This window comes from Lonchura striata, chromosome 3 (assembly GCF_050655825.1).
Source record: "Lonchura striata isolate lonStrDom1 chromosome 3, ASM5065582v1, whole genome shotgun sequence".
In the NCBI taxonomy this organism is placed as follows: domain Eukaryota; kingdom Metazoa; phylum Chordata; class Aves; order Passeriformes; family Estrildidae; genus Lonchura; species Lonchura striata.
In genome coordinates, this window is record NC_140705.1 from 7,517,421 (window position 1) to 7,543,915 (window position 26,495).

Below are 26,495 nucleotides of genomic sequence, written 5' to 3' on the forward strand. Positions count from 1 at the left end.
GGAGTGTTCAAGGCCAGGCTGCATAGGGCTTTGAACGACCTGGTTTAATGGAAGGACCTTAAATTATCTTTAAGGTCTCTTCCAACCCAAACCATCCTGTGATTCTATCACACTTCAGGTTTTTTTCTATTTTTTAAATAAGCAATTAATTTAAACTGGACCATTGGTAGGAAAAGCTTAGACCAATGTGCTGGATCAAACTGTGTTTGACAGGCACAACAGAACTACACCACCTTTAATCAAGACTTTGGGAAGTGTAATCTGTGACCCAGTGGTGAAAGGAAGGCTGGTGACAGAGGCCAGGGCAGTGGCAAAGGAGAGCAGGACCTTTTCAAATTATTTGGGAAAGCTGGTGGACATCAGATCCTGATAGATCTAATCACCAATTTTTAACAGGAAATTAGTGTGCCCTTAATAAAAGAACTATTAGTGGAGGTGTAACCTAGCTGCTGCAGTGATCTGAGATTTCCACCAAAAAAAGTGTTCTGAAAATCCCTTCATTTCTTTATGGAAAGCAGAGTGAAAAAAATAAATTACTCCACTCAGTGTATAAAAATCCCTAAGATATGGATTTATAGGTTTATTAATTAACAAGCTGAAATAAATGCAGCTCTGTGTGTAAAATGAACATCTGGAGACAAGAAGACCATGAGCCATGGTCCCTGGCCAGATCACCAGCCTTTTCTCTGTGCTCATTGTCCGAACTCTAGGAGTTGTCACCTGGAGTCATCTCTATAGCTTTGCTGTCTGACTGCTTATGCTGGGAGTGTTCTCCTTTACACAGATATAGAAACAGCACAACTGTTTGAAATATGACCATCAAAACATCTGTTAGTAGAAAACCATGCAAATAGTTTATGGTCAAGTTAAATAAATGTACCATCACGACCCTGGTTTTCTACAGCAAAGAAGAAAAAATAGCCTAATGGAAAGAAATCAGACAAGGCAAAATAACAGCACAGAGAAAGCCTCGCTGATCAGGTCCTGCTCCCAAATCCAGGTAAGTAACAGCCAACACATCTTCCTGCCTCCAGAGGAGAAACCAGCATTTCATGAATTCATATAACAAGTAAATGAAATAAATATTGCTGGGTCTCAAGTGCCAGAGGCCCAGTGCACATAGTCAGTTTGCAGGCTTTGTAAACAGCAGCATCTGCTACAGCCTAAAAATCTTGGAGTGCTCAGCCACATCATCCCACAGCTCAGTTTTCTTTTGAAAGGTGGATGCACATAATCCTGCTCTTTTCTAGCCTTGCTCAGCTCCAATAGAAAATATTACACTAGTTTTACTGTTGCAAAGGCACAGAATTAGACCAGCACTGTATGTCATTGACAAATAGCACTTTCCAGCTCTTCATCAGCCAAATTTTGGCCAGAGTTGAGGGGCCATAGAGGCAGGGGAAATGGAGAGTCAGGAAAACTGTCCCAGCACCCCTTACTTGCATGTCCCTTGTACCTCCGGTCCCACAGAGATCTTCCACAGGGCCATCTCTAATAGAAGCAGTGCATAGAGCTACATGTATTTCATATAAGAGAAATGATTAACAAAAAATGGATTGATGATTGAAGAACTTGTTGTACGGTAAAGAGCATCCTGGTAGACAGAAGAGAAAAACAGGATGAGAAATGATAAAGTATCAAGCTTTTATTGTTTTATTTATATACTTGTAATTCTTAAATGAGACAGTATTTTTTTAAAACAGCAGCAAGCAGAACATACAAGTTGAGAAAAGTGGCAGCGCAGGTAACTCTGTTTGGCTAATGCCCGTTCATGTACAAGGCGTACATTGGATTTTTTTCTTTTGAGCACCTTTTGTGGTTATTTTTTCATGATTTAAGTGTACAGTAAGGCAGTGGTTTTTTCAATAAGGAATATATATATATATATATATTTATATTTATATATATTTTCAGTCATCACCGTGAATTCTTCGTACATGCAAATTCAATAAAATGTACAACTCAGAAATGTTACACTGGGAGACATTTTTCCTCAGAGCAAAGCTTCTAATAAAAGGCAAATACAGACACCACAAAGTTATAAAAGAGAAGGAAGGCCTAGGAAACCAAGCGTCAGGCGCTACTGACAGGACAGCTTGAGCAGGGAAGGTTGGGATCCAGTGAAGATCCCTCCCACCGCTGGCAAGGCGGGAGGGAACGGATGGTTATTAACAGATGTCTCCAGCCAACTCCCTCGGGAAGGTTCACTCTAACCTGAGAAGCTCCACATCAAAGAGGAGTGTGGCATTGGGAGGTATGACCCCAGGGTGGCCTGTGGCGCCATAGGCCATCTCAGGTGTGCAGGTCAATTTTGCTCTTTGTCCTAAGCTCATCTGTGTTTTGGATATCAGAGAAAGAAAAGAGAACACACAAAAAAAACAGGATTAGGAGGGAAAAAAAAAAAAAAATCATTACCTGGCAGATTTACAGAATCAAGGAGTGTTTGGATCACCAGATTCATAGAATTGTTTAGTTTGGAAAAGACCTTTAAGATTATTGAGTCTGGGGCTTGGAGGGAGAAAGTCTTTAAAGTTCTTTCCAATACAAGCCACTCTATGATTCTGAGTCCAAGCAGTTTCACTTCAAGCTGAAGCTGCCACAAAGAGCTCAGGCATGGGCATGGGCCTCCTCAATGATCTGCACTCTCACAGCAGTTATTTAAACTGTCAGAACCAGCCTGGAAGTGACACAAAGACTTTTTAACACAATGCTTGGTCCATCCTGCCTATACTGGGGCAGGCCACAGAAGGGCTGAGTTTCTCCTGTGGAGCACAGGGTACAAGGAACACCATCAGCAGGCTCCGGGAAAAGCCCTCAGAGCTCTCTATTCATGACAGAGCAGTGCCCAGCACAGCCAGGTTCAGCACTTATTTCCCTGAACTCAGTCCAAGCCCCAGGGCAGACATCTCACTTGTTCTACTGATCCAGGCAGAAAGCCCTTGCCACTGGATGGGCAGGAATGCTGATTTCCCTCACTCCGGGCTGGCTCTGAAGGGAACTGCTCACTGAGATTTGGAGTTATCTTCTGACTCAGTATTTTGGAACATTTTCAAGATGCTGTTCATGCACTCTACACTGGTGATGGAATATTCACTGGCCAAGAAACAACCCCTGATTTGAAACATTGATTTTAACTCAGACATCTCTCCCAAGACTGGGCACATCACTGGACTACAGATTATGTGATAGCTCCTGTTGAGAATATTTTCAGGTTCTATAAAATATACAAAGCTAGAGAGACAATTACTTTGGGTAGAAAAAAAAAATGGGGATGTGAACTTCCCCACATTCAAGGAGTACATGAATACATGGCATGGGACTGAGGATGTCCAAGCCATCAGGCCATCAGGCCTCCCCTGGTCCCCACAGAGATTTTGCATGGAGCTGGTTGTGCAGTGCTTGGATGTGTCCCTGGAAAGCAGACAGCTAGTAGGTCATGCCTGGTGTTTTAGGGCAAATTTGAACTTTGAGAAGCTGAGTAGAGAAGTGCAGACCCTGCTGACATCTGACAGTCATTACACCAAGGTTTGTGAAATCTGTGAGCTGGACATAGGGAACTGCCTTGTTCCAAGAGACTCTGTCCAGCACAGTCCCCGAATCCCTCAAACCCTGGGGTAGGAGGAGACAGCCACTACCTCAACTTGTGTCAGTGATCCACTAGGAGGAGCAGCAGGGCAGCGTGTGGCCACATGGGCTTCTGGCATCGCTCTCGGCCACTTATTTTCTAAGGGACAAGGGCTGGGGAGTCCGAGCAGTCAAGGAAGGGATGAATTGATTCGCTCAGTGCACTGGCTTCTGCTTCCTACAGCTCTGCAGTCATGAGCTCTCTTAGGCCTCTTTGCAAAGCAAATAATTAACACTCCAACTCAAATCCTTCATAGGAAGATGGTATTTTTCACAGTCTAGGATTCCTCAAATGGATTTCTCTGGCTGGAGAGAAGGCAATTCTTGCACTGCTTTCTCCATAGGACTGGAAACCCTCTCTGGAAAAGCATGGTTGCATCATTCCTCGGTGGATTGTTTCTCATTTTGCATTCTTCCCTTCTCTCTATTTAATCTTGTTAGTTCCTGTTAAAGTTGCTCCTATAAGAGTATTTGAGCAGTTGCCTCCTACACTGAGTTCTTGGATCCTGAAATGGAAAGCTGGGAGGAATCTGCACCCTGATTTCATTCACTTGTGCCCCTGAGCAGCCCGATCACACTCCTCATGTGTGGGGGGCCCTCACAGCACTGCACAAAAAGCAAGACCTGGCAGTGAATTGTATTGTGGGGCTTTTTCTGTGCTGGTACTCAAACTGTAATTAATGGAGGGCAGTTTTCTTTCTCTCAGCATAGGGCTGGTCAGTGAATGTTTTGTAGCTGGGAGTCTGACGTTGCAAAAACGTAACTGCAGTTTGGTACCCTATTCAGTCAGGGTCAGAATCTGTAGTGGGGTCATGGATGCCATCAGAAAGGGCAGCTTGGGCTTTTATGGAGTAGCTGAATAGAGGTCACTCCATAAAAAGCTGCCACCTCAACATTTTAGAGGCCACTGCTGTCTGTTTGTGGAGCTGCCCATGGGAGAGGGACAGGGCTTATATGGCAACTGGGGAGGGGACTTAATCTCTCCCCTCCCAAATGGATACCATAAGGAAAGGCTCGTGAGCAGGGAATAGCCCTGGAGGGGTGGGTGGATGGGTGGATGGATGGGTGGATGGATGGATGGATGGATGGATGGATGGATGGATGGATGGATGGATGGATGGATGGATGGATGGAAACTACAGGAAATACTATGCTCAGATGCACCATGCTTTCACAAAAACACTTCATATCCTTCACTCTGATTTCCACTTGGTCTTCTCACCACTGCCCTGAACATTGCTGAGCTCACACATCCTTCAGCCAGCTCCAGGTTCAGCCAGAACAATTTATTGATACCTGTGTAACACCTTCTTCAAATCCTTTAATGACTTCTTGCCTGCCAATCTTGAACCTGAAAGGTTTGTTTCTGTCTCTGGAGGAATCAAACTTCTTTCCATTCTGTAGCATTCCTGCCAAAACAAGACACATGGTTTCAGTCTGAGTTACATCTAAATTTAAGCGCTGGAGGAGAGGGAAGGAGTGAAAAATTAATGTCTTGGTCACATCAGCTGCTCATTTCCATTTTCACTTTAAAGCCTAATTCAAAAGGCAGGAGAGGCAACTGCAGTGGTACCATATTGCTACCTTTGCCTTCCTGTAATTTAGGCTCTAAAATGGAAATTATTTTTACTGTTCTCAATGCAATAGGTTATGACCCATATTTCACCAAACATTGCACGACATACAGAAGAGCTGTTTCCACAGTGGAGCTCCCTGCCTAAGTGGATAAAAGCATGCAAGGAACAAGTAGGAGGCAGCAGAAGAGAGAATCCCAAGACAGGTGAATGATCCAGGGCTGCCCCTAATAATGTGTGTTACACAAACGGAGCCATCCCACACCATATGTGTGAAACCTCTACACAAAGTGACAACTGCATCTCTCTCCTCACACAGAGAGAACAGGAGAGACTCTGCAGTCACAAATATGAAAGTGGCAAAGACATTTATACAAATGTTCTACTACCCTCGCTCTTCGTGTTTTCATTCAGCCATGAGACGGTCACAGAAGACGTGACTCGTTCCTTTGGATGGGCACTGTTTCAATCCATGGGTTTTGAGCACATGCCCAGATTCCTCAGCAAATGAACAAACCTTCACAGAGCACTACATGATTTGTTATTCTCCTTCTCTTTTCAAATTGTGGCTGATTACAGTAGCTTTCAATGTAGAAGTACCTGGTACTTAAAATGCTTTACAATATTGCAAGGTTGGGCTGGTATTTATACATTAGAATCAATCCTTTCTTTGTAGTGCTGTAGAGCCAGTGTTGTGGGCATATACCATGACTCTTCTCTGCAAGGGGTTGTACAAGGAGAAGTTCATTACTCTGAGAAAGACTCTGGTTGCAAAGAACCTTAACAAGTCCAGCTTTGAAAGAAAATGCTGAGAAAAAGAGTCTTTAAGATCCAGTATCAAAGATCTAGTCTTACTAGTATATTTCCATTAAAGCAGTCATATTAACAGATCATCTTGATGCACAAATTCTATTTTTCAGCGAAAACCATCAATTATTGTCCAATAACAAAGAGGCATATTTTGCTTACTTAGAAAGTCTGTACTATGAATCAAAGGTAAATATGATGTGCCAGAATGAAAAACAGAGACTAAAAAGGTAGGATTCATTTTGTCAACTTTTAGGCTTCTAAGATGTAGCCAGCTATTTCTGAGCTAATTAGAGAAAATAGATAATCAAGTCAGAGAAAAATGCACTTTCAGGGAGCAATTAATCTAATCAGATCTAGGGATGTACATTAGGACATCATGAATCACATCCCAGTAATGCCTATTTCTGTGCAATGAATAAAGGGCAGTCCAAACAACAGCTCAGACACAGATGTCTCCAAATTCATTAGTAGTTAAATCAGTGGCAATGGAGCTCTTGACTTGCAGTTATGAGCACACAGTGTTTGATTATTCCAGTGGAGCTCTCTGTCCAGATATTTTACATCAATATTAAAATAAAATGCCATATTAAGGCAAATTAGCCATTAGCCAAGTCCAACATTTGTCCAAGTTGATCTTTCAGACACACCTATGCATGTGCTTAAGGCCTTAGAAAACTATGGAGTAACCTGCCCATAAGGAATGTTTCATAACCATTGCTATTAGTGCCTGATATAATCCTTAGTTTTTCACTGTAAAATAATGAGGTGTTGTATGTGTATTCGGATGCAAGTACATAGAATGACAGAATCACAGAATCAGTGAGGCTGGACAAGACCTCTGATATCACTGAGTCCAACCTTTGACTCAATGCCACCTTGTCAAACAGAACATGGCATTGAGTACCACATCCAGGTGACTCCACCACCTCCCTGGGCAGCTCATTCCAATATCTAATCATCCTTTCTGTGAAGCAATTTCTCCTAATGTCCAACCTAAACCTGCCCTGGCACAGTTTGAGGCCATTTTCTCTTGTTCTGTCCCTTGTTCCCTGGGAGCAGAGCCTGGTCCCCACTGGCCCCACTCTCCTGCCAGGGAGCTGTGGGAGTGATGAGGTCCTGCTGAGCCTCCTTTTCTCCAGACTAACACTCCCATCTCCCTCAGCCACTCCTCGCAGGATTTACCCTCAAGACCCCTCCCCAGCTCCATTGCCCTTCTCTGGACTCACTCCAGCCCCTCAAAGTCTTTCCTGAATTGAGGAGCCAGAACTGGACATAGAAATCAAGGATGGCCTCACCAACACAGGGGGAAATTCACATATATATGCAATGTATCAGCTCAGTGATATCCACAAACCCTCCAGGCAGGTTGGGAAGACACAGCAGCTCCTGAACAAGGTTTTCCAGCTACAGACTAAGATGGATTCATTTGTAATATAGAAATTCAGCCTGTGTTGTGGGAAGGCAGGCAGGAAGAAGCAGCTCAGGGGGAACTCTCAGGCATATAATATAATCCTTTTTGAAGTATTTGATCTTAAATTTAAGTGACAGTTCTTCCTCAGAGCACTTTTATTTTTAAATACATCATAAAACCTTATGATTCTATGAAATGGAAGGAGAGTACTACAGAATCCCAATATTTAATAGTTTTAATATTAAAACTTAGTATTGTTATTACAGTTTGCATGTTCAAAGCAGTATGCAAACATTAATTACTCTTCACATTAGCCCAAGGAGGTAAATAATATAGTTATTATAAAATAGCCTCAATCTGAAAGTTCAGATTCAGATGCAAAGTTCCACAACACTTTATTATGCATTCATTTCACTTTGTAACTAAACCTATTAAAAATATTAGCTTAAAGCTCTGATGGTTTATGAAACACTGCACATGAAACCAGTGGCAGAATCCGAATTAACTCTTCAGAGATTCTGACAACAGCTCCTGGACAATGTTTCCCATTTAAAGCAACATTTCCATCTTCCCATGAGCTTGCTAGTTTGATACACTGTTTAAAAACTAATTTATTTCATTTTCAGAAAATGCCCATAGAAGATGTGTTAGGCCTTGCAGAAGAAATCAGACTTTTCTATAATTACAGCAACATCCTATTTTCAGCAACAACTGAAAATTCATGAGGTTATGGATTCATAAATGTAACTTCCTCTGTCATCACCTTACTGCTTTTGGAAGACAAACTGAGAGGCAGAGTCAAATGTGTCTGTATTCACTGAAGCTGTGGCAGGAGGGTCAATTTTTATGTGAGTGCCCTTTAAATGCACATCCAGTCTGGAAATGAGTCAGAGACTCCATGTGCCCTAAAGAAGTTCTGATACAGATTTAGATGTGAACTTCAGATCTTTTTTATCTTTGATTCTGAGAGTTAGAGCTAGCTATACAGACTCCTGGGAGCTAAAACAGCACGATGCTTTATTTTCTCTCTTGCTAATGCACCAATTGATTTTTTTTTTTGTGAAAAAATTGATTTAGTTAATATTTTTCAACAAGGATGGATGCTCATCTTCATCCTACATCTTTATTTATCTAGCTAACAGCAAGGAGAAAAAAACCCACAATCTGGAACTCAGCAATGACATTGTTTTGAAACTCAGAACAATCAATAAGAGTTTTGACTGAGCAAGGACATCTAGATGCCTATATGGTTACTTGTTAAAAAACCATTGTTTCTGAAACAGTCATTGTATTAAAATAATTGCACAGACTTGGTTACCAGGATATGTCACGGATTTAAAAACATTCTGATGTACAAGGCATCCTAATTGAAAACCAGGATGTGATTTAATTTTAAATAAAAATTGTTAATTTTAAATTAAAAATTAAATGGGTGAGGAAAAGGAGACATTTCAGATCATAGGTCCTACTGAATCACTGATGTTTAGCTCATTGAACTGCAGATTTAAGAGTAGCTGGATCATTTTATTAAGGAACATGACCACAGATCCATTCAAACTGCCAGGACTACAATGCCATTTAGGCTAAAATGGCAGTGAAATCACAACTTTAGGAGAGGTTCAACACAAGTTATTACTTCTTATTAAAACACAGGTGTGCCTGCAGCTGTGTCTGCACTACTTTTTAACACTGCACTACTTCAGCTAAGATCCCATCACTGAAGTCTGTTTCCTAAGGGGAGAGGGCTAATGAAGTGACACTGTCTGCACTTGCCTAATAATGTGTGATTCTTTGAGCCAATTTCAACCACATTTGGCAGAGGAATAGGGATCATACCAACATTAAGATCTTATGCATGTGATGAAAAAATCTGTGTAGAAAGAAGAGCCTGTAACAGCTTCTACCAAGAGAAAGGCTCAGTCTTTGTTATCAGAGAAACTATTGTTGGAAGAGAGGTCAGGAATGGAAAGGCTGGACCACAGAGTAAGTTTCTTTTTGCTTACTTTTCTTCTTTCATCTGAGAACAATTCAGCTGGGAATATAAGCAATCACATAGCACAAATCCACGGAGCCAGCCCAGCTCTTAGCATCCAATACACCTATTGTCCCAACAAAACCCTGCCCCAAACCATGGCAAAATTGTTATCCACCCAAAGGATGGATGGAGAGAGAACAATGGAGCCATCCACCTGTCACACTTCTGTGCCTGAACCTGGAAAATTCATGTGTAAATTCTACTGCTAATGTTATCCACTTCAAAGGTAGAAACTGGGTCTCAACCTGGCATCTAGGCTACTCCTATGGCTAAAGAGTAAAAAGAGGGGTATCTCCAAGAATGATTCATCCCACCTAGATTTAGATGCTAGGAAATAAACCTCCTGGAACTGTTTATCACTCTCAGGGACCTCACTTACAAAAGGCAAGGTACCTTAAACCAAATGCTAGACTGCCAGGTTTTTATAGGGACCTAGTGAGGCAGTATGAACTCAGCCATCCATCCCTAAATGAAGCAAAATTTCATCCTAGGTTTCACTGACTCCAGTGTTTACTGAATTATTTGTCTCTGCAGTGTTGACAGATTCTGGGAATCAGAAGATGATGATCCTAATCCAGGACAAATCTCTTGATTTCACTAGTTGCTTTCTTTTTATCCTGTACAATGGGATTCACTTACCTCACAAATATTGAGGGGATAAACTGAATTAAATAGATGACTTTCAAAAAACAGCATTATCCATCTAGGAAGTATTCCATTCCTATATTTTTTCATACAGTAATTAACTACAGAATGTAAAGGCAATACATACACTTGAAAACAGCTACTTCCTGAACACTTTTTGGCAGCAGAAAGAGGGCAGATATTCAAAAGTGTCTAGAACACTATCCATTTCATTTTATGCAGACCAGAGGCTCTTCAGGACAGGGACTATATTCTGATGCCACTCAATGCCATCACCTTTCCAATTATGCCCTGTAATCAATCTGTGCTGTTAAGAACATACATTTCAGTTTGGTTCCTAGGACTTTCTGAGGAGTTAATGTTGCTGTGGGTTAAGATTTTTTTATCTCAAGTGTTTCTTTTTTTCCCTCATAAAATATATTGTTTCTATGGAAAACATATCCATATTGTGTCAGGAGAGTATCACAAAGGCTGGAAATTCTGATCTTCCCCCCATTTACAACATGCAGCTATTACTAATATCCACTTTTAGCCTGGAAAATGTATTATCAGAAAGGTTCTAGTAACTGCACAAAAGTCTGTGTGTCAACATTGATGCCTTCCCAATGTATAGATGGAAGGCACAGTTCAGCACAGTCCCTGAAGTGGTGGTGGGAGAAACACATCCATAAAGTCACAAATCACACCCCAGCTCGATTCACATCAGCAGAACTCCACTGTAGTGTTACTTGCATTTTGCATTAAAATAGATCAGTTGTCTTCAATAACATAAATGATGTGAAAAAATACTGTGGCAAAGCATTCCCTGCATTCAGTGGTGCTCCCACCTTAGCTTGTGGCTGAGTCTCATGCTAACACACCTGAAAAAAGTGTGTTTCCCTCCAGAACAAAAACAATTCCCCTTTGTCTTGGTGTTAAATGCAGAGATCTGGGCAACAGTTTTCTAGCAAATACTGTCAGTGCCTTGTGTTTCTTCTTCCCAGGACCTAACTCAGCTCTCCAACACATTCCATCAGAATCCAGATGTGCATCACTCAAACATCTCAGACTTCTTCCATCTTAACTTCATTATTATCTCAAAATTCAATTCACCATTTTACACATTTCTGTTGTACCAACAGCTCCCAGTAATCTGGCCATGAGCCTGCTCCTGCCACAACACAGTGAGCAGCACACACCTCTGATTTCCTTGATTTGATTTCCAAAGCAAACTCTTCTGGACAAATTTGTTGTCTCATTAATTTTACTGATGGCTATTGTAATGGAAACAAAGAGTATTGAATGTGAAGTGGAAGATACTTTTGTTCTTTTCATTGTGTTGGAATAGGGGCCACCTTACTGTGCCCTGTCTAGGGACTTTGGAATCAGAACTGCAAAGGAAGCCTCATTTTTCCAGGAAAAGGCTCAGCAAAATAGAGGTTTAGTATAACTGCAAACACTCAGTTTTATCCTGCCAACATTTTATCTGCTTAATATGTGGAAAAAAAGGATTTACTGTCTTAGACTGCATTTTTTCTGACAGTTTGTAGCCACTTAAGAAAAATTATTAATACTTTAAGGGAATTTTCAGTCTAGAGGGATAATAGTTGAAAAAAAGAGGGAAGGGGATAAGCAGAACTCTGCAGCATATCAGCTCTTTACCACAATTATTTCATTTTGTCTAGAAAGGCAACAGCAAGGACTTGAATGTGCCATTTGTTGCCATGACAAACTGACTCAAAGTGAAGAAGTGGGAAATGGATAGCGGTGGTGGGCACTTCCCAGTTCCTGCTACTGCAGCACACTTCAGTAATGCTTCATCTTTTGAACACAGGCAGCCTTGCTACTTCATTTTCTTCCTGTATTAGATACTCATATATCTTTAATGTGGAGTAAGAGCAGCACAATCAATTATTTATTATGCAGCTGGCAGTGTGCAATGAAGACACAACAGACAACTCTTCAATAATACATCACCGTGGGCTATGAATCACTGTTGCGTACAACCACAAGACAAAATGAAAGAACCTTGCACTTAGCTCGACTTCACAGCCAGGAAAATTACCTGCAATTGTCTAGTTCACTCTGCTGAAAGGCATTATTCTGTCCTAGCAGCTTTAGGGATTTGCATACTTTTAAGAGAAGGAAAAGTAGATTTACCTTCAAGGTAGATATGAGGCTCACTAAGCATAATCTACATAAGTTGTAAACAGAAAACAATTCCTCTGGTATCCCATCACCTTAAAAAAGTTATATTATTTTAGAGTTTGATTCTGTTCCTGTTACAAAGTTCAGCTCTAAAATATACTTTACTGCAGCATAAGGCAAATTTCATTTGAATAAGCATGGCAGAATCAGGTCAGTGTGGGAATACTAATGAGTGGGACAATAGATGTCTAAAGCAGTGTTTTAGAGAGAATATATTAATACAGAAATACTTTGGATCTCTTGTTTCTCTATCCCCAAACACCATGTTCTGTAACACAGGGTCTGTAGGGAGAAGGAATGTTCCTCATAGGTCTGGGTCTTTCTGTCCCTGCTGTCCGGTAGGAGCCCAAAAGCACAAAGAACACTTCAGGCATGCCTGTAATACAAAGAAGAGAGTTTGCAAGATTTCCCACACAAACACAAGCAGCAGAGCTTGCCCAAAGAATTCTGAGCACCATAAAAACAGAGAAATAAAATATTTTTTTTTCATCTTGGTTTCATTCTCAGTGTCATCCTATGCCACATGTATTTCCTTCCCTCCTCCCTTTTTGTTTCATGGTTGCCTGTGTTGTAGGGGTGTGGATTTGACATTTTAGCCTGTGGTACATACACAACTGTGCAGGTGACCTCCCACTGGGGAGTTCCACACTTGTGTAGCAGGTTAAACCACACTGAAATAAGTGTGAATGTGACAGCCACTGTCTCTCTCAGGGTGTGGCACCAGAAGGGCCCAAGGTGGAACTCCAGAGTTCTCAACACAGATCTGGGGGCAGGGAGCATGGAAAAATACCACTAGAGCATCTTCAGAGGTTCCTAAGCTCTGAGCATGGCTCTGAGATCACATGAGAGGGGGACTTGGGGTAAAAGCACCAGGTTCTTCATTCCTCCTCTGTTCCCCTCCAGGGAAGAAACTGCCAGAAAAAACACCTTCCAGCCCAACATGACAGTCTTAGCAGCAGTTAGGTGTGCTTTAATGATAAGCTGCTCTCAGACTGGGCATTTTTTGGTTTTCAGCTGTCTAGCCTTGTAGTATGTTCCATTCTGAATAAAATTTGTGCTAAAAATCTTCATTTAAGTGCAACATTTCTGATTCCCTTGGCTTAAGCTAGTAACAGTCTAGTGACAGTTTCATCCATCTTTACTGGGGCACTGAATTAAGGAGCTATGGAGAGAATCACAGAATGGTCAGGGTTGCAAGGAACATTAAACATCATCTCATTCCAACTCCCTGCCATGGGCAGGGACATCTTGCACTAGATCCAGCTGCTAAGGACTCCATCCATCCTGGTCTTAAACACTTCCACAGATAGGGAATCCACAGCTTCTCTGGACAAGCCCAACAACAATAAATTTGAGCATGAAAAAGTATATTATTTATGTGTTACCACTTAACACCAAGATAGCATGTTGGCTTTTGGGGCATTTGGAACTGAAAAGTAACATTTCTCCCCACATCCCTGGTGAATGAATGCTCTTTCTCTCCCATAAGTCCTTGTTTACTTGGTTCTTTATCACATCCCACTTTCTTAATGATCCCCAGCATGGCTACAGCTCCTTCACAGGGGAGTGTTTTACTGAGACTCATCTTGACAAACACAGCAATTGTCTAACATTGTGCAAAGGACTCAGCAGCTACTCCGTTCTTAAATAAGATGGGGAAAAGGAAAAACATTCTTGGAAACAGCGAAACACATAGGACACAACCAGAGAAGTAAATAGTTTATAAAAATGGGTGTTTACTGAGCCAGTATGTCAGCCAGCCACAGTCAATATGCCAAAATTACATATAGTCTAAGTCAGAGGCAGACACTGCTGTTCCACCATGATCTCATATGTACATAAAACATACATAATGCAGAAGTCCAATGAGTTTCATCCAGGGTGTCCAACTTTTTGATCTAGACTGGTCAGACATCTCTGTAATATCTCATTTTAGAGATGTGGTATAACCTTCCCGGCTGGCATTATGCAATATCCCCTCCCTTCACAAGTGTTTGGAGAATTCCTGGGGAGTCATCTCCTCCTGCCTGCAATTCTATGCAGAAAAATGAGACATTACTTCACTGACACCAATTTGAGGCCACTATGAGACCTCACTCCACCATAACACACAAAGTTTCCAGGGTGATCAGGTGGAACAGACTGCTGGCTCACTCAAGGGATGAGTCCCTTGCTGGGATGGAAAAGGCATCTTGATGCTGCGCTCTCCTCACTGACATGGACAGACTGTAGACTTCTAGGAAGCTAAAGACAGTCAAGCTTAATTCCACCCAAAATTACTTGATGACAGTCAAGATTAGTGAAAAAATGCAGCTGAAAACCAAGCTGTTTCTGATTTATGCACCAAATGCCTTCCAATGGATTATGTTGCCTGAGGTTCTTTAGACTGGGTGACCACAGATCTACCCAGTCACTTAGAGTGTACCAATACACTCAGCAACCCTGCTGCAGGAATAATAGAAGGTCAGAGCCCCTTCTAGTCTTTGAATGAACTCTGAGAAGGGTTCATTAACAAGTTATGTGTTGGGAAACCCTTATTGTATTGTCAGAAGTTCAGCCTACCATTAACATCAGATAAACCCAGCATTTGCTGAGCAGAAGCTTTGTTGTTTGCTGCAGACTCTAGTGGAGAAATGTCTTATTTTACTTTTCTAGACCTTAATTTTAAAAGGTAGCTGAGACATATTCATCAAAGGGACAAATCTTTCCATGGATGTACAGTTTGCTCTTCCCACCTACTAGGAATGCACCTGCTTTCACAAAAAAAGGAGTATTTTTGCAGTATTGTTTTCAATGTAAACAGTGTTTTATGTGCTCCAGGGCAGACACTGTCAGTGTCATAAATATCACTCTGCCTGTAAATTTGAGTTTGTTCTGAAATCATATTACTGTGAGATTATTTTTTTGCCACATTTGTTTCCTTTTTTTTCTCATCCTGATGCTGCTGATTCTCTTTGGCGTGAACTGGCACAGTTCCCCTGATATTAATGAAAGTACAAAAATATATGTAACAGTTTGAGACCTGGATATCAGTAATTTACATCTACATTGAATCATGCACTTGGGACTATTCTCCAGAGCAAAATCCTGCAAGAATATGGAATACTGCATTTGTGATCACAGCAAAAAGCTGCATGTCGAAACGAATAGGTTGTCTCACCAGACAGCTGTGTCAGTATAACTCACCTTCATTTTATTCCCTGTGAAACAAGCATTGTAGTTTCACCAAGGTCAGCCAGTCAATAGCATATCCAGCAATAATATTATTAACTAATGCACCTTGCCTTGGATATCCTGAAAAGCTTCATTCAATAAGCCTTTAAAACATCTTCTGAGCCACAGTGGAAAGGAACTATTAACAGCACAGTTTGTTCTTAAAAATAGGTCTTTTCCATCTCTAAGTTTTGATCTCAGTGATCTTACAAATGAACTATGTAAAAAGTAGCAGCTGTTATCTTGACAGATGGGTCTCAGGCATTGCTCTGCTGGACATTACAGTCGTCTCTCTGAAGAACAATAGGAATTTCCAAGAGCCTGTATCTATTTTAATCTCCTTAATAAGCTGCTCATGTCTTGAGCAATGAAGAAGCAAGAACATAAAATAAACATTTTAAGGGACACATCTCAAAGAAAGAGGTAAGAAGAGGGATATCACCCATTAGAGACTTTCCCCTTGCATTTTACTGAAGTCAGAGATGGAAAAAGAATCAGAAGTTTCTTAGAGGCAATAGGGACAAGCAAGCACTTCCAGAAGGTGAGATACAAAAAGCCTGTGCACCAAGTGAAGTGCAGCTGATAGTCAGGTAGCAAGACACAGTAAGTAGAATGATGAACCTCACTTTCTAAAATTTAGCGTCAGCATTCATTTTGGGTGTAGAGCTTTGAATCTGGTTTTAAAGACAGGCAAAAGGTTACGAAAGTTCATCATTTTTTCAAGGGTGGTAAGGAGAGATGGTACTGCTGCCCACCTTTGTGGGACTCAGATTCAGTCAAAGAGAGAAACTGAGAGTTTCTAGCCAGGCAGAAGCCTGGGAAAGAGCTGGAGAAGAATATAAATAATTCTTTATCTATCTTGTTTTTCACATTGTTTATAGTTAGGTTCTATCACTGTGTGTCAAGCACTTTACACCAATGGATTGGGTTGTTTTCACTTCAGAACCAATGGAGTTGGTCCTCACGAAGCTCTGTATAAAAGAGCAGTGTATTTTGAATAAATAGGAGTTTTACTCTCACAGCCTTCTGACTCGAGTCTATTCATTCCCGTCCTGCCTCAATGGCGACACACCTTTCCTATTACAAACACTTGTCAAGGTACTGTGAGTTCAACTCCACCTTAAATCTGAATTTCAACTCTTTTTCTTCACCTTTTCTGATGGCATTCTCATAATCAGACAACCAAACACTCAATGGGATCACCCTCTATGCTCCCTCCTTGAATTTGTATGGTAGCTGGAAATAAGAGAACAACAGAATTAGGAGAAAATTATAAAAGTAGTAATTAGGGAAGTCAGTGGCATGGGCAGAGATCTGGATCCCAGTTCACAGACTCAGGGATTCATAGAATGGTTTGTGTTGGAAGGGGCCTTAGATCATCTCATTCCAATCCCTCTGGCACCTCTCACTAGCCCAGGCTGCTCCAAGCCCCATCCAGCCTGGCCTGGAACACTGCCAGGGATGGGGACACCACAGCCCTTCTGGGCAACCAGTCCTTGCTCCCAGGAGTCCTTAGATCTGCAGTGCCTGATGTGTCATGTTTGTCCCTGCATTGCCCTCACTGCCTCCAGGGGCAGTTTGAAGATGGACTGCACAGACCATGACCTTCTCCCAAAAGCAAAAGTGTTTTCACTCTCAGGACTGCAGCAAACCAAAAACATTGTAAATTAAACCAGTTTATATACTACAAATAGAAATAGTAGTCAGTCCATAGATACAAACAACAGAGATAAACATTGCCAAAAATACCTCAACATCACAACAGAGTGGAGAGCAACACAAGTTGAGCGTGGACAAAACAGCAAAGCACTACATAAAGAAATGTATTATTACACCAACAATGAAAAGCCTGAAGATTTTAGACTCTACAGTGAAATGTATAATATTATAATCTGTAAAAGCAAAGACTGATATGGTGCAAACATTGCATAACTCCCAGGGACTGCTGTAGACCAGACTGTGCTCTATCCCAGGTCACACTATCTTTTATAATCCTAGCATGTGTAACTGACAAAGTAGCACCTATATGAGCAATTCATTATGTGAAGTCAATAAAAATCTGTTCCTAGCAATCAAATGGCAAAAAAATTAAAACCACAGTATCAAAGGTTGTTTTTCTGCAGAAAAAATAATCAATGTTCCGTTCAATTTCAAAACTTCAGAGAAAATACAGATCAGGATTGAATGGAATGCAATATTTTGCTTTAAAAATAATAAAAAGAAAAGGCTTATGTTAATCTGAAATATTACATTCTAGGAAGACTCCATTACTTGGTTTTCTGATTACTAGTATTTAAATCTATTTAAAATTCAGCTTGGATGAGGTCCAAGGGTTTCTTGAGCACCACCACCTATCCAATTACATAACACTAAATATTGTTTAGCTACATCCAAGCTAAAAGACACCAGAGTTATTAAGAAGCAAAAATAAAAGGAAAACAGAAGTTTAAATCCATCAGAAGCTTGCTGAAAGGGAGGCATATCAGACAAAATCCAAGTATCCACACAGCCCAACCAGACAAAAGAAAGGCAGAACTGAGCTAAAATTTGGATCAAAGAAGCTGAGAATTATGTGAGAGGGATACACTTATGTAGCCTAAAATAATAATTCGCCCAGACACTAGGGTATTCTACATTGCTTTTTAAAATAGTTGAACAGATCTTCCCCGACCAGGTAACATGGCTCACTCTGTAATCAGTAAGATCTAATGTTATGGAATGTGTAAACATTCAATTCATTTGAGTCGCTGCTTTGATTTTCCCATTTTGCACAGAAAAAAAAAAAAAAAAAAGGCTTGTGGCAGTTAATCTCTCTGTTTTGGGAACCATTTTAATGCTTACACACGGATCTGCTGATTTACTGGCTGCCTGCACTGGGAGTTTCAGTGATACTGCTCAAAGGGCAGCAATCATCCAGGACACTGGGTCTTTGGAAATCATTCATCAGACTTTTAAGTATTTTAGCTGTTTGTGTCATAAAACACTTGTGAAGAAAAAAGTGAATAAAATTGAAAATTACAACTATTACAATATTTACTGTATCAAAAGTCTAAGACAACTGTAACAATTCTGGTGATTCAATTCTTGATCTATACATATTTCTGTAGTTTTTGTGTGCTTTGCTCTTCTCGGTCACAATATCATCTGCCTTGCCTGTGCACCGTGTGCCCTGGTGTTTGCCTCCTAGCAAGAGGAATAAATACTGCCTTCTGTCCTTATGGATCCTCATTTTCTTACTTGCTGTTCACAGCCTTCTTGGAGAGGTGATCACACATTTCAAAGCCCAGTAGGGTTACTATTCAGCAGCCAACTCTCCAAGAAAAAAAACAACCCGCATATAAATTTTTGCACCTCTTACAAATGACCCAGTGAGCCCTTCTGTGATCTGCCCTTAGTTCTAAAGTGCCTTCCCCAACACAAACAGCCTTTCCTGCAAAAATCTGAGCATCTGACTCTGGAGATTACGACACCAGACTCCTAGAAAGCAAATCTCAAATTAACATTTACTAAACAGTTTCACAAATACATCTTCCATCAGCGTTTCCCAAGAGTTTAAAAGAAAGGAGCATTATTCAAAAAGAAAGAAAAGGTGATTTATAAACCACATGCATTTGGATTGCAGCACTACATTAAGCAGAGAAGTAATTTTTGAGCAAATATAACAGTCTGCTTCTATTCAGGTGTAATATTTTTTTACCTCTCTTACACCAAATTATGTGTTTAATACAGGCACAGTGCACCCTGCAAGCAGCCAGAACTCCAGCAGTGTTTAGTTGCATCTCTTTTCCCAAACTCCTTTATAGGACCATGGAACCTAAATATTGGTGCATTGCAGATTGTCATTTTTAGCTGCTGCAATACCCTGTCTTGTTTTGGTCCCTACTGCCAGATGACATCATCTTGTAGCAACTTTTTCAGTGGAACAGCCAATGCTGCTTTTCCCAGGATATTGTTGACTAGAAATCCAACAATAGCATATTTTCTTTTTTATCTTTTTTTTTTTTTAATAGGCTTCCTGCTGCAAGTAAGACTGAAGGATGCAAAGGAAGAGGAAATTACAGAATCATATCAGCAAGGAAGATCACAGGGGGCTCTGTGATCTTGTGCAGTGATGCACTTACTGTTGTAGTGCAGCCTGAAGGTGGATCATATCTACACCCAATAAACACATGAACAGTATCAATTGCTCACAGCTGGTGCATGTGTGGATACATACAATTCCATTTTCTCACAGCAGCTTGAGCTTTGTGTCATGTTCTCTGCCTAGTAATCTAATAATGGCTGGAGGTGAAGCCCTAGCAGTGAAAAAAAAACAAACAACAAAACACAGAAAGGTCATTTGTCATGCTGCAAAGACAATTTCTGCTGCAAATGTTTCACAGGCTGAGAGCACAGTATCTGGCTGTCATGTAACACAGAGTTATAAGAAACAATACATTTGTCTTGGCCTCCAGAAGTTTGAATTTTAGGAATGTACTATGCATGTTCAAATCAAATACCAACCTTCCTCTGGATGAGCTCTAAGATCTATGTTGACTCTTGGTACTGCTTAATAATAAGGGGAGAAAGATTTAAGCTACAGATTTTTGTTGGGGTTTTCTGTTGTTGCTTTTTTTGTTGTTGTTTTTATTTTTTTTTTTAAGTCTAATGCTTTGCACAGCCATTAAAAGCATACAGAGTTTCACACATGACGTGAAGCTGACATTGAGCATTTCTACTTATGGCACAATTATGTTTTTACTCCAAGGCAGACAGACTCCATCCCAGTGACTGGGAGAACATGTTATCTGATCCTTAATTGGTTAAACAGTCCATAGAACCTTTTTAGGCAGGTGCCCAGATACGATCTTTATTTCTGTCTTTGTGGTGACAGTGCTACTCAGCTCAGTGCCTTGGGCCACGTCTCTGGTTGGTTGCTTACATCTCAAACATTTCAGCTCAGAAGAGAACACAAATCAGTGTCACCTGTATTTTTAAGGTTACAGGAACATGTAACCCTTGTTCTGATCTTGTTCAGAGCAGCTTCACATCCTGTTTTGCTAAAGTGTTACAGAATGCAAAGCAGGGGCTCTGTTTTTTTTATCTGCTTCAGAAGCCTTCGTGGAGATTAGGAAGTGTTGCTCTGCTCTCTCCCACCTTGCTATCTGGACACAGAAGTTCTATACCACCTTGCTATCTGCACACAAAAGGTCAGGTTTCAAGCTGGGGTAAATCAATTGAACCTCAAAAAGGTCAGTAGAGCAATGTGAGCTTGTACTGGCTGAGGAAAAATTCTCACCGAGCCATTCCAGAGATATGAGACTTGGGATACAGGGTTTTCCCACCATACAGTCTGCTATAGATATTTTCAACTCTCCTACACAGTTTCTCTAGCTCCCTAGACAGTCTATTCATTTTCTTGCTATTTTTTTTCTTACTCACTGTGTTTAAAGACAATTTGCCTTCCTGGAAGCCAGACAATAAACACATTCTAAACCTTGCACCACAAAGCTTTTATAATGTGGAATTACTCTGCTAGACCCAGGACTAACAAACCTTAGTATTACAAAATTTACAATGAGAATATCTGCTCACAACTTATTCTTAACAGTAAGAAACATTTTCTTCACTCGTCCTTCTACCAACAGTCTACTGAGAGGGTAGGAAGGAGAAATGATAGAGCTTCTCTCAGTGTCCTTGCACATACACTTTGAAAGGACCAGCATACAAGAGAGATCTTTGTGGTTTAATTTGTGTGAAGAAAAAAAAAAAAAGATGGGTATGAGACACAAAAATAGTTTGGTTTCAACACTTTTTACTGCAACAGCAGAACATGACATAAAAATTAGTGTGTTGGCTGAGCATGGAATAAAATGAACATGTTTCATTGCCTTTAGATAATGACTGTTTTTTATTTTGTTTTATTACAAATTCAAAGAAAATTGAGACAGGATTATTTTGGCTGGGTTTGCTGCATTGGTGTGACTGCTAAATATAGGTAAATCAAACCAGAGCTCCCTGCTCAAGTTTGACCCTATTAATAGAAGTATGCATGACCCCGAGACACTCCTACATTAGTTAGTCTGAGTCAGGGCAGACTCCCTGACTCATCCAAATTGCATTTCTCATTTTGGGTAACAGTGGCATAGATGTTACAGGAGGGGCAGTAAGTGATACTTGTATTAACACCTTCATTTTTGGAAATTCAGTGTGCCTGCTACAGACAGCTTGAGGAAGGAAGGCAATAAATAAATAAATGAAATGCTGGCTTGTATAGATGGCCATCCTTTCCCCTGTGGGTAGGGAAAGTGTCAAGGAACAAATTAGATAGTGGGTACAAAAGGAACAAAACCCCTCTACCCTGCGTTTACATCCACTGGCACATGCCATTAAATGTGTATGTCTTGGGGGAATGCCAACCTGCCCCCAGGAAAATCTAGCTCATCTCAAGGAGAGTCATCATTTACTACTGAAAAAAAAAAAGAAGGAGCAGGGGTAGTGAGAGGCTAAGACGATCAGGTTTAACTTTCACTGGCCTGAATCCAAATATGCAAGCACAGGCTTAAGAGAACTTTCTACTGATGTCTCTGTGCCAACAATAGATGTGGACAGGACAAATATTTACAGAGCAAAAGTGGAAGGAGATGAAATGTGGGGATCCAGGCTCTGCCTGAAGTGGTTATTGTAGTGCTCAGGCCCAGACTGAGTGCAGGCTGCAGACGGGACAGGACGGGCTGACTCAACGCCACAAGATGTCTGTGCACACATCCATGGCCAGCTCCCTTCCCTGGGGTATTAACAGCAGCACAGTCATCCTGCACGTTCTACAGAAGCACCAGCTCACTCTGAAGTGAGCCCAGGCAAGGCTGCCTGTGGGCTAAAATGTGTTCAAAACAAAAAAAATGGTCCTGGAGACCCGGTGGAGGTGTTGACTCTTGTGCTCCATGCCCTGAATGTTCTCTTTATGCATCTCTCTGAGGCCACCTCTCTCTATGAGGCTCTCTCCTCAGCTCCAAACATGTTGTAACATTACAGGAAAATGAGTTATTAAATGGATAATTTGGCTGAGAGATGCCTCTCACTTTATTTGCCTTTGAAAACATAAAGTAAGTATCATAGTAATACAAGTGTGTATCTGTGTCCCTTCTTCTTTGTTGTTCATCTTCCTCAGCTGCCTGAGAATGAAGAGTTTATCTTAATCAATTTTTTGTACAGTTAAGCACAATTGAGCTCTTCACTGATACTATAATACAAACATAATCAAATTCTCCTTTTGCTGTTCCAGGAAACAACGACAATACTATTTTAAAAAAATAGTAACTCTATAGTAGTGGGGAAGATGTTTAAGAGCAAAACTTTATCCAAAAGCATCCACATTGAAAGTCACCAAAGGAGCATTAAAATAGTTGGTTGTGATAACTGGCTAGCTCATTTCCTTATTTTTCCAGAGCTAAATTCACCCTGGAGCAGTTTATCACTGTGAATAAATTCAATCTGTAGATTTTCCCAAATTTCCTTTCCTGAATATTTCTGTCTAAAACCCAAGAACTACCACTGGCTGATCACTGCAGAATAGATTTTTAGCAAGCAGAACTGTGAAATAAATAGCCACATCCTGAAGCATCTGATTACAGGGCTATAACTGCATTATTTTCAGCCATTTCAAAAGCAGTAACTCCCCTTCTTCCTACACATCCATGTTTACTGGAATAACTAGAAGCACTTTTAGAGATGCATGGAAAAATACAGAAATTGTTTGAAAAAGCAGTTATGTAACACAGGAGTAAACACAGTTCTCCGTCTGGATGTTAAATAGTGAGCTATCTTCTGCTTCTCAGTCACTTTGAGCTTTAATGCCTTATTGTCCAGATGTCCAAAGCATGTCCAGGTGTATAAATGAGTAATTTTCTATTTATCTTTTCTCCTAAGAAAATAAAATCAGTAATGTAACTCTGCAAATGTCACAAACTGCAGCAACATGCAGCTTCCAAGAAGTAGATGAACATCCTTCCTATGCAGACCTAAGGAGATCCATGAAGCAAACACAACCTTGTGTCCTCACAGATAAAACAGTGTTTAGCTGCTGTGACCCTCACATTGCATTGCAGAGAAGCAGGAGGGTGTTCCTTGCAACTACTCTACTGTGCCCATCAAATTCCTTGTTTTTTCTCCCTCTTGCTTGAACATGTCCGAAATTAAGACAGGCATGTCCTGACCATCTGCAGGAGCTAAATCATGCATGGGACATTCTTGTCATCAGGTTCTCAGTCTGCCCAAAGCAAGATTAAATAGAAGATGCAATAAACTGCCCCATGAGGCCAGTAGCAAGCTCTGGGATTGGCTCCAGAGCCATGCTGAGACTTGTGAGTTCAGTGAATGCTCCAATGCCAGCCTGGATGCTGCTCCATGAGTACTTGGTGTGGTGCTCCCAGGAAGCAGCTCCCCAGCACCGCGTGTGTGTGTGGTATTGCTCCTGCCAAGACAAATATAATCATTCTCATTCTAATCCTAAAACCTTTCATTCTTTTCCTTCTGTTTTGAGCTCTGCTTCTGATCTCCAGTCAGAAATCTCTAAGCAGGAGCTGACCTGTCTGATCCCAACTGGGGTCTGAGCCAACATGGATTAGCACCAGTGGAGAGCTATAAAATCATGGCTGGGGCATGTCAAGGTCATGGATGTTTCCTCAGCTGAAATTGCTCTCTCTCTCTCTCTCTCTCTCTCTCTCTCTCTCTCTCTCTCTCTCTCTCTCTCTCCTTTGCAGCCATGTATCTTCAACCTAACTTTGCAGCTTAGAGAGCTATCTATGCTCTGAGACTTGGGGTATTTCCACATTGCATGCCGGGGTCATCCAAAGGCTGCCCTCCGGATCAGACGTGCTCTATATTCAGACAGTGAAATACAAGTGCAGCCCCGGGCACAGCCCAAGGGACTCTGCCTCAGCCTGTCTGGCAGTTCAGTGCTCTGCCAGGCCATGGGCACACGGCAGGGGCAGTTTGCAGGGTGCCTTGGGGCAAGTCTGTCATCAGGAGCCGTGGCTCACACACTTGCCTGCTCCCAGCCCTTGTCAGCTGTAATGTAGACACAGCCTGGGGTGCTGGAGAATGAGAACATGCTTGTGCCCAACCCAGCACAGCTTCTCGAGACAGAGGCTGAATGTGTCACATCTCCTTACACCTGTGATGCACACATACATACATAACAGAAGGCAGTCAACCTCGTTTCGACATCTTTAGTAAATAAACTAGTAAGTACTTAAAATTGCAAGCCAAATGGGACCAATCTTCATTTAATGTGGCCAGACCTGTCTCCATGATTCATAACATCAAAAAGTCCGGCAAAAGCTGAGAAACACGGTGTGCCTGCTGTGGAGCCACTCACACAATCTCCTTTAAACTGAAAATGTACACAAAATGCAGTAGGTAGCAACCAGATTAAAATGTCACACCAACCAGAACACCAGAATGTAATAGCAGAATGAATGGTCTCATACACACTTTCTATTATATAAAAATGTTGGTTGAAAATACAAATTTCTCCCAACATCTCTGCAATGCTCACGTCAGCACACCCATGTCAGAAACACAACATGAGTGATAAGTGGCATCATTTTTATAATCACAGAATCATTTAAGATGGAAAAGACTTCTAAGATCATCAAGTCCAACCATTAACTTAACACTGCCAAGCATTTTTTGCATGTAAACACAACATAAAAGGCAGATATTTGAAGATAATTAGGTGTCTAAAGATGTAGTAGCCATACTGTGGGCATTTCAAATGCACCTGGGCATCAAACTCCTTTGATTTCAACACAATTATTTTAAAAACTTTTCAACTCTGAATATTTTCTTACAGTTTTCCCCAGACATGAAATGTAACTATCACAAAGTTACAGTAATTACCATCAGCTCAAAGCCCACACATCTCTTTTAAAAGTTTAACTTCCTAAGTTGTGCAAAAACATCTATGACATTAACACTTACAAAAACCCAACTCTTAAAAGTGAGGAAATGGACAAGTCAGAACATTGCAAAGTTCATGATGTTCACACAGTAAAAAAACATGTATTTTTATTATCCAGCATGAAGAACCTGCACTGCATCACAGCAGACAGCCATAATTCTAATACTGAAATTGCATATCGCTCTTCTCAGCTTGGTGTGTAGATACAACCAGGTGTGTAGATATTGGGTAGTGGAACAGATCAGTTGATGTGTGTGTTAATCAGACATTTATCATTATTCATGTTTGTATTTTGATGGAGTATTCATAAATACTAATTCTGAGTCAGCTTTGACCTGGCAATCCCCATGGAACAGACTGACATCCTACTTGGCTGAACTTGCTCAAAAGGCACATCCATCGTTTTAAACCTGAATGTATTTCTGGCCTTGTCAACCTGCTATCTCATTATCTCATTATCTCACTATTCACTCACAAAAGAAATGATGAATCATGAACACTGGGGTACAGGGAACCAAATACACTCTATAAAATTAACCTCATTATGTCAGTTGTGAGTAGCATGATTAAAATCCCTGAGTGTTACTCCAACACAAGAAGAGTTGTGTTCTGTTGAAAATAATGATGAACAGATACTTCAAGAAAAATCAGCTAAATCAGGGCTACAGGTGAATTTGTATTTGAGAGGTTTTGCTGTGTGACATTAACAGGTGAGAATTGTGTCATCTTTCACAAAGGTATTTTTTTAATTTGGTTTGATCATTAGGTCTAGAAAATACACCAAGGAGGTAGCATTTTTTACTTAAATAGAGCAAAACTGTTACAAAATCATGTGAAAAATCTTACACCCAAACTATACACAGGATGAGGCTGTATTTTACCAATAACAAGAGGCCATCTATGTTATTTCTTGCAATGTCTGTGATGCAGACCTACACTGGGAAAGGCATCAAGGTGCTCAGTATCACCACGTACAGACTGCACCACTGCCACTGCAGTGCCCAGGTATGTGCAGGCAATCCCAGGATCCTGCTGTGTCCACACAGCCCCACC

At 40.9% G+C, this 26,495-nt stretch overlaps 1 protein-coding gene across 2 annotated transcripts in view; it reads right to left on the reverse strand.

The window, feature by feature from the left end:
• Window positions 1–1,889: 1,889 nt before the first annotated feature.
• FKBP1B (FKBP prolyl isomerase 1B) overlaps window positions 1,890–26,495 on the reverse strand; it is a 45,382-nt gene continuing 20,776 nt past the window's right edge. The window contains exons 3-4 of one of the 2 annotated variants that reach the window (XM_021529784.4): window positions 4,921–5,033; window positions 1,890–2,333 (exon numbers count right to left, since the gene is read on the reverse strand). In XM_021529784.4, the coding sequence (XP_021385459.1) occupies window positions 2,205–2,333; window positions 4,921–5,033 (242 nt within the window). In that variant the 3' untranslated portion in view covers window positions 1,890–2,204. The remainder of the gene's footprint in view (window positions 2,334–4,920; window positions 5,034–26,495) is intronic. The other variant, XM_021529785.3, reaches the window with a different exon arrangement.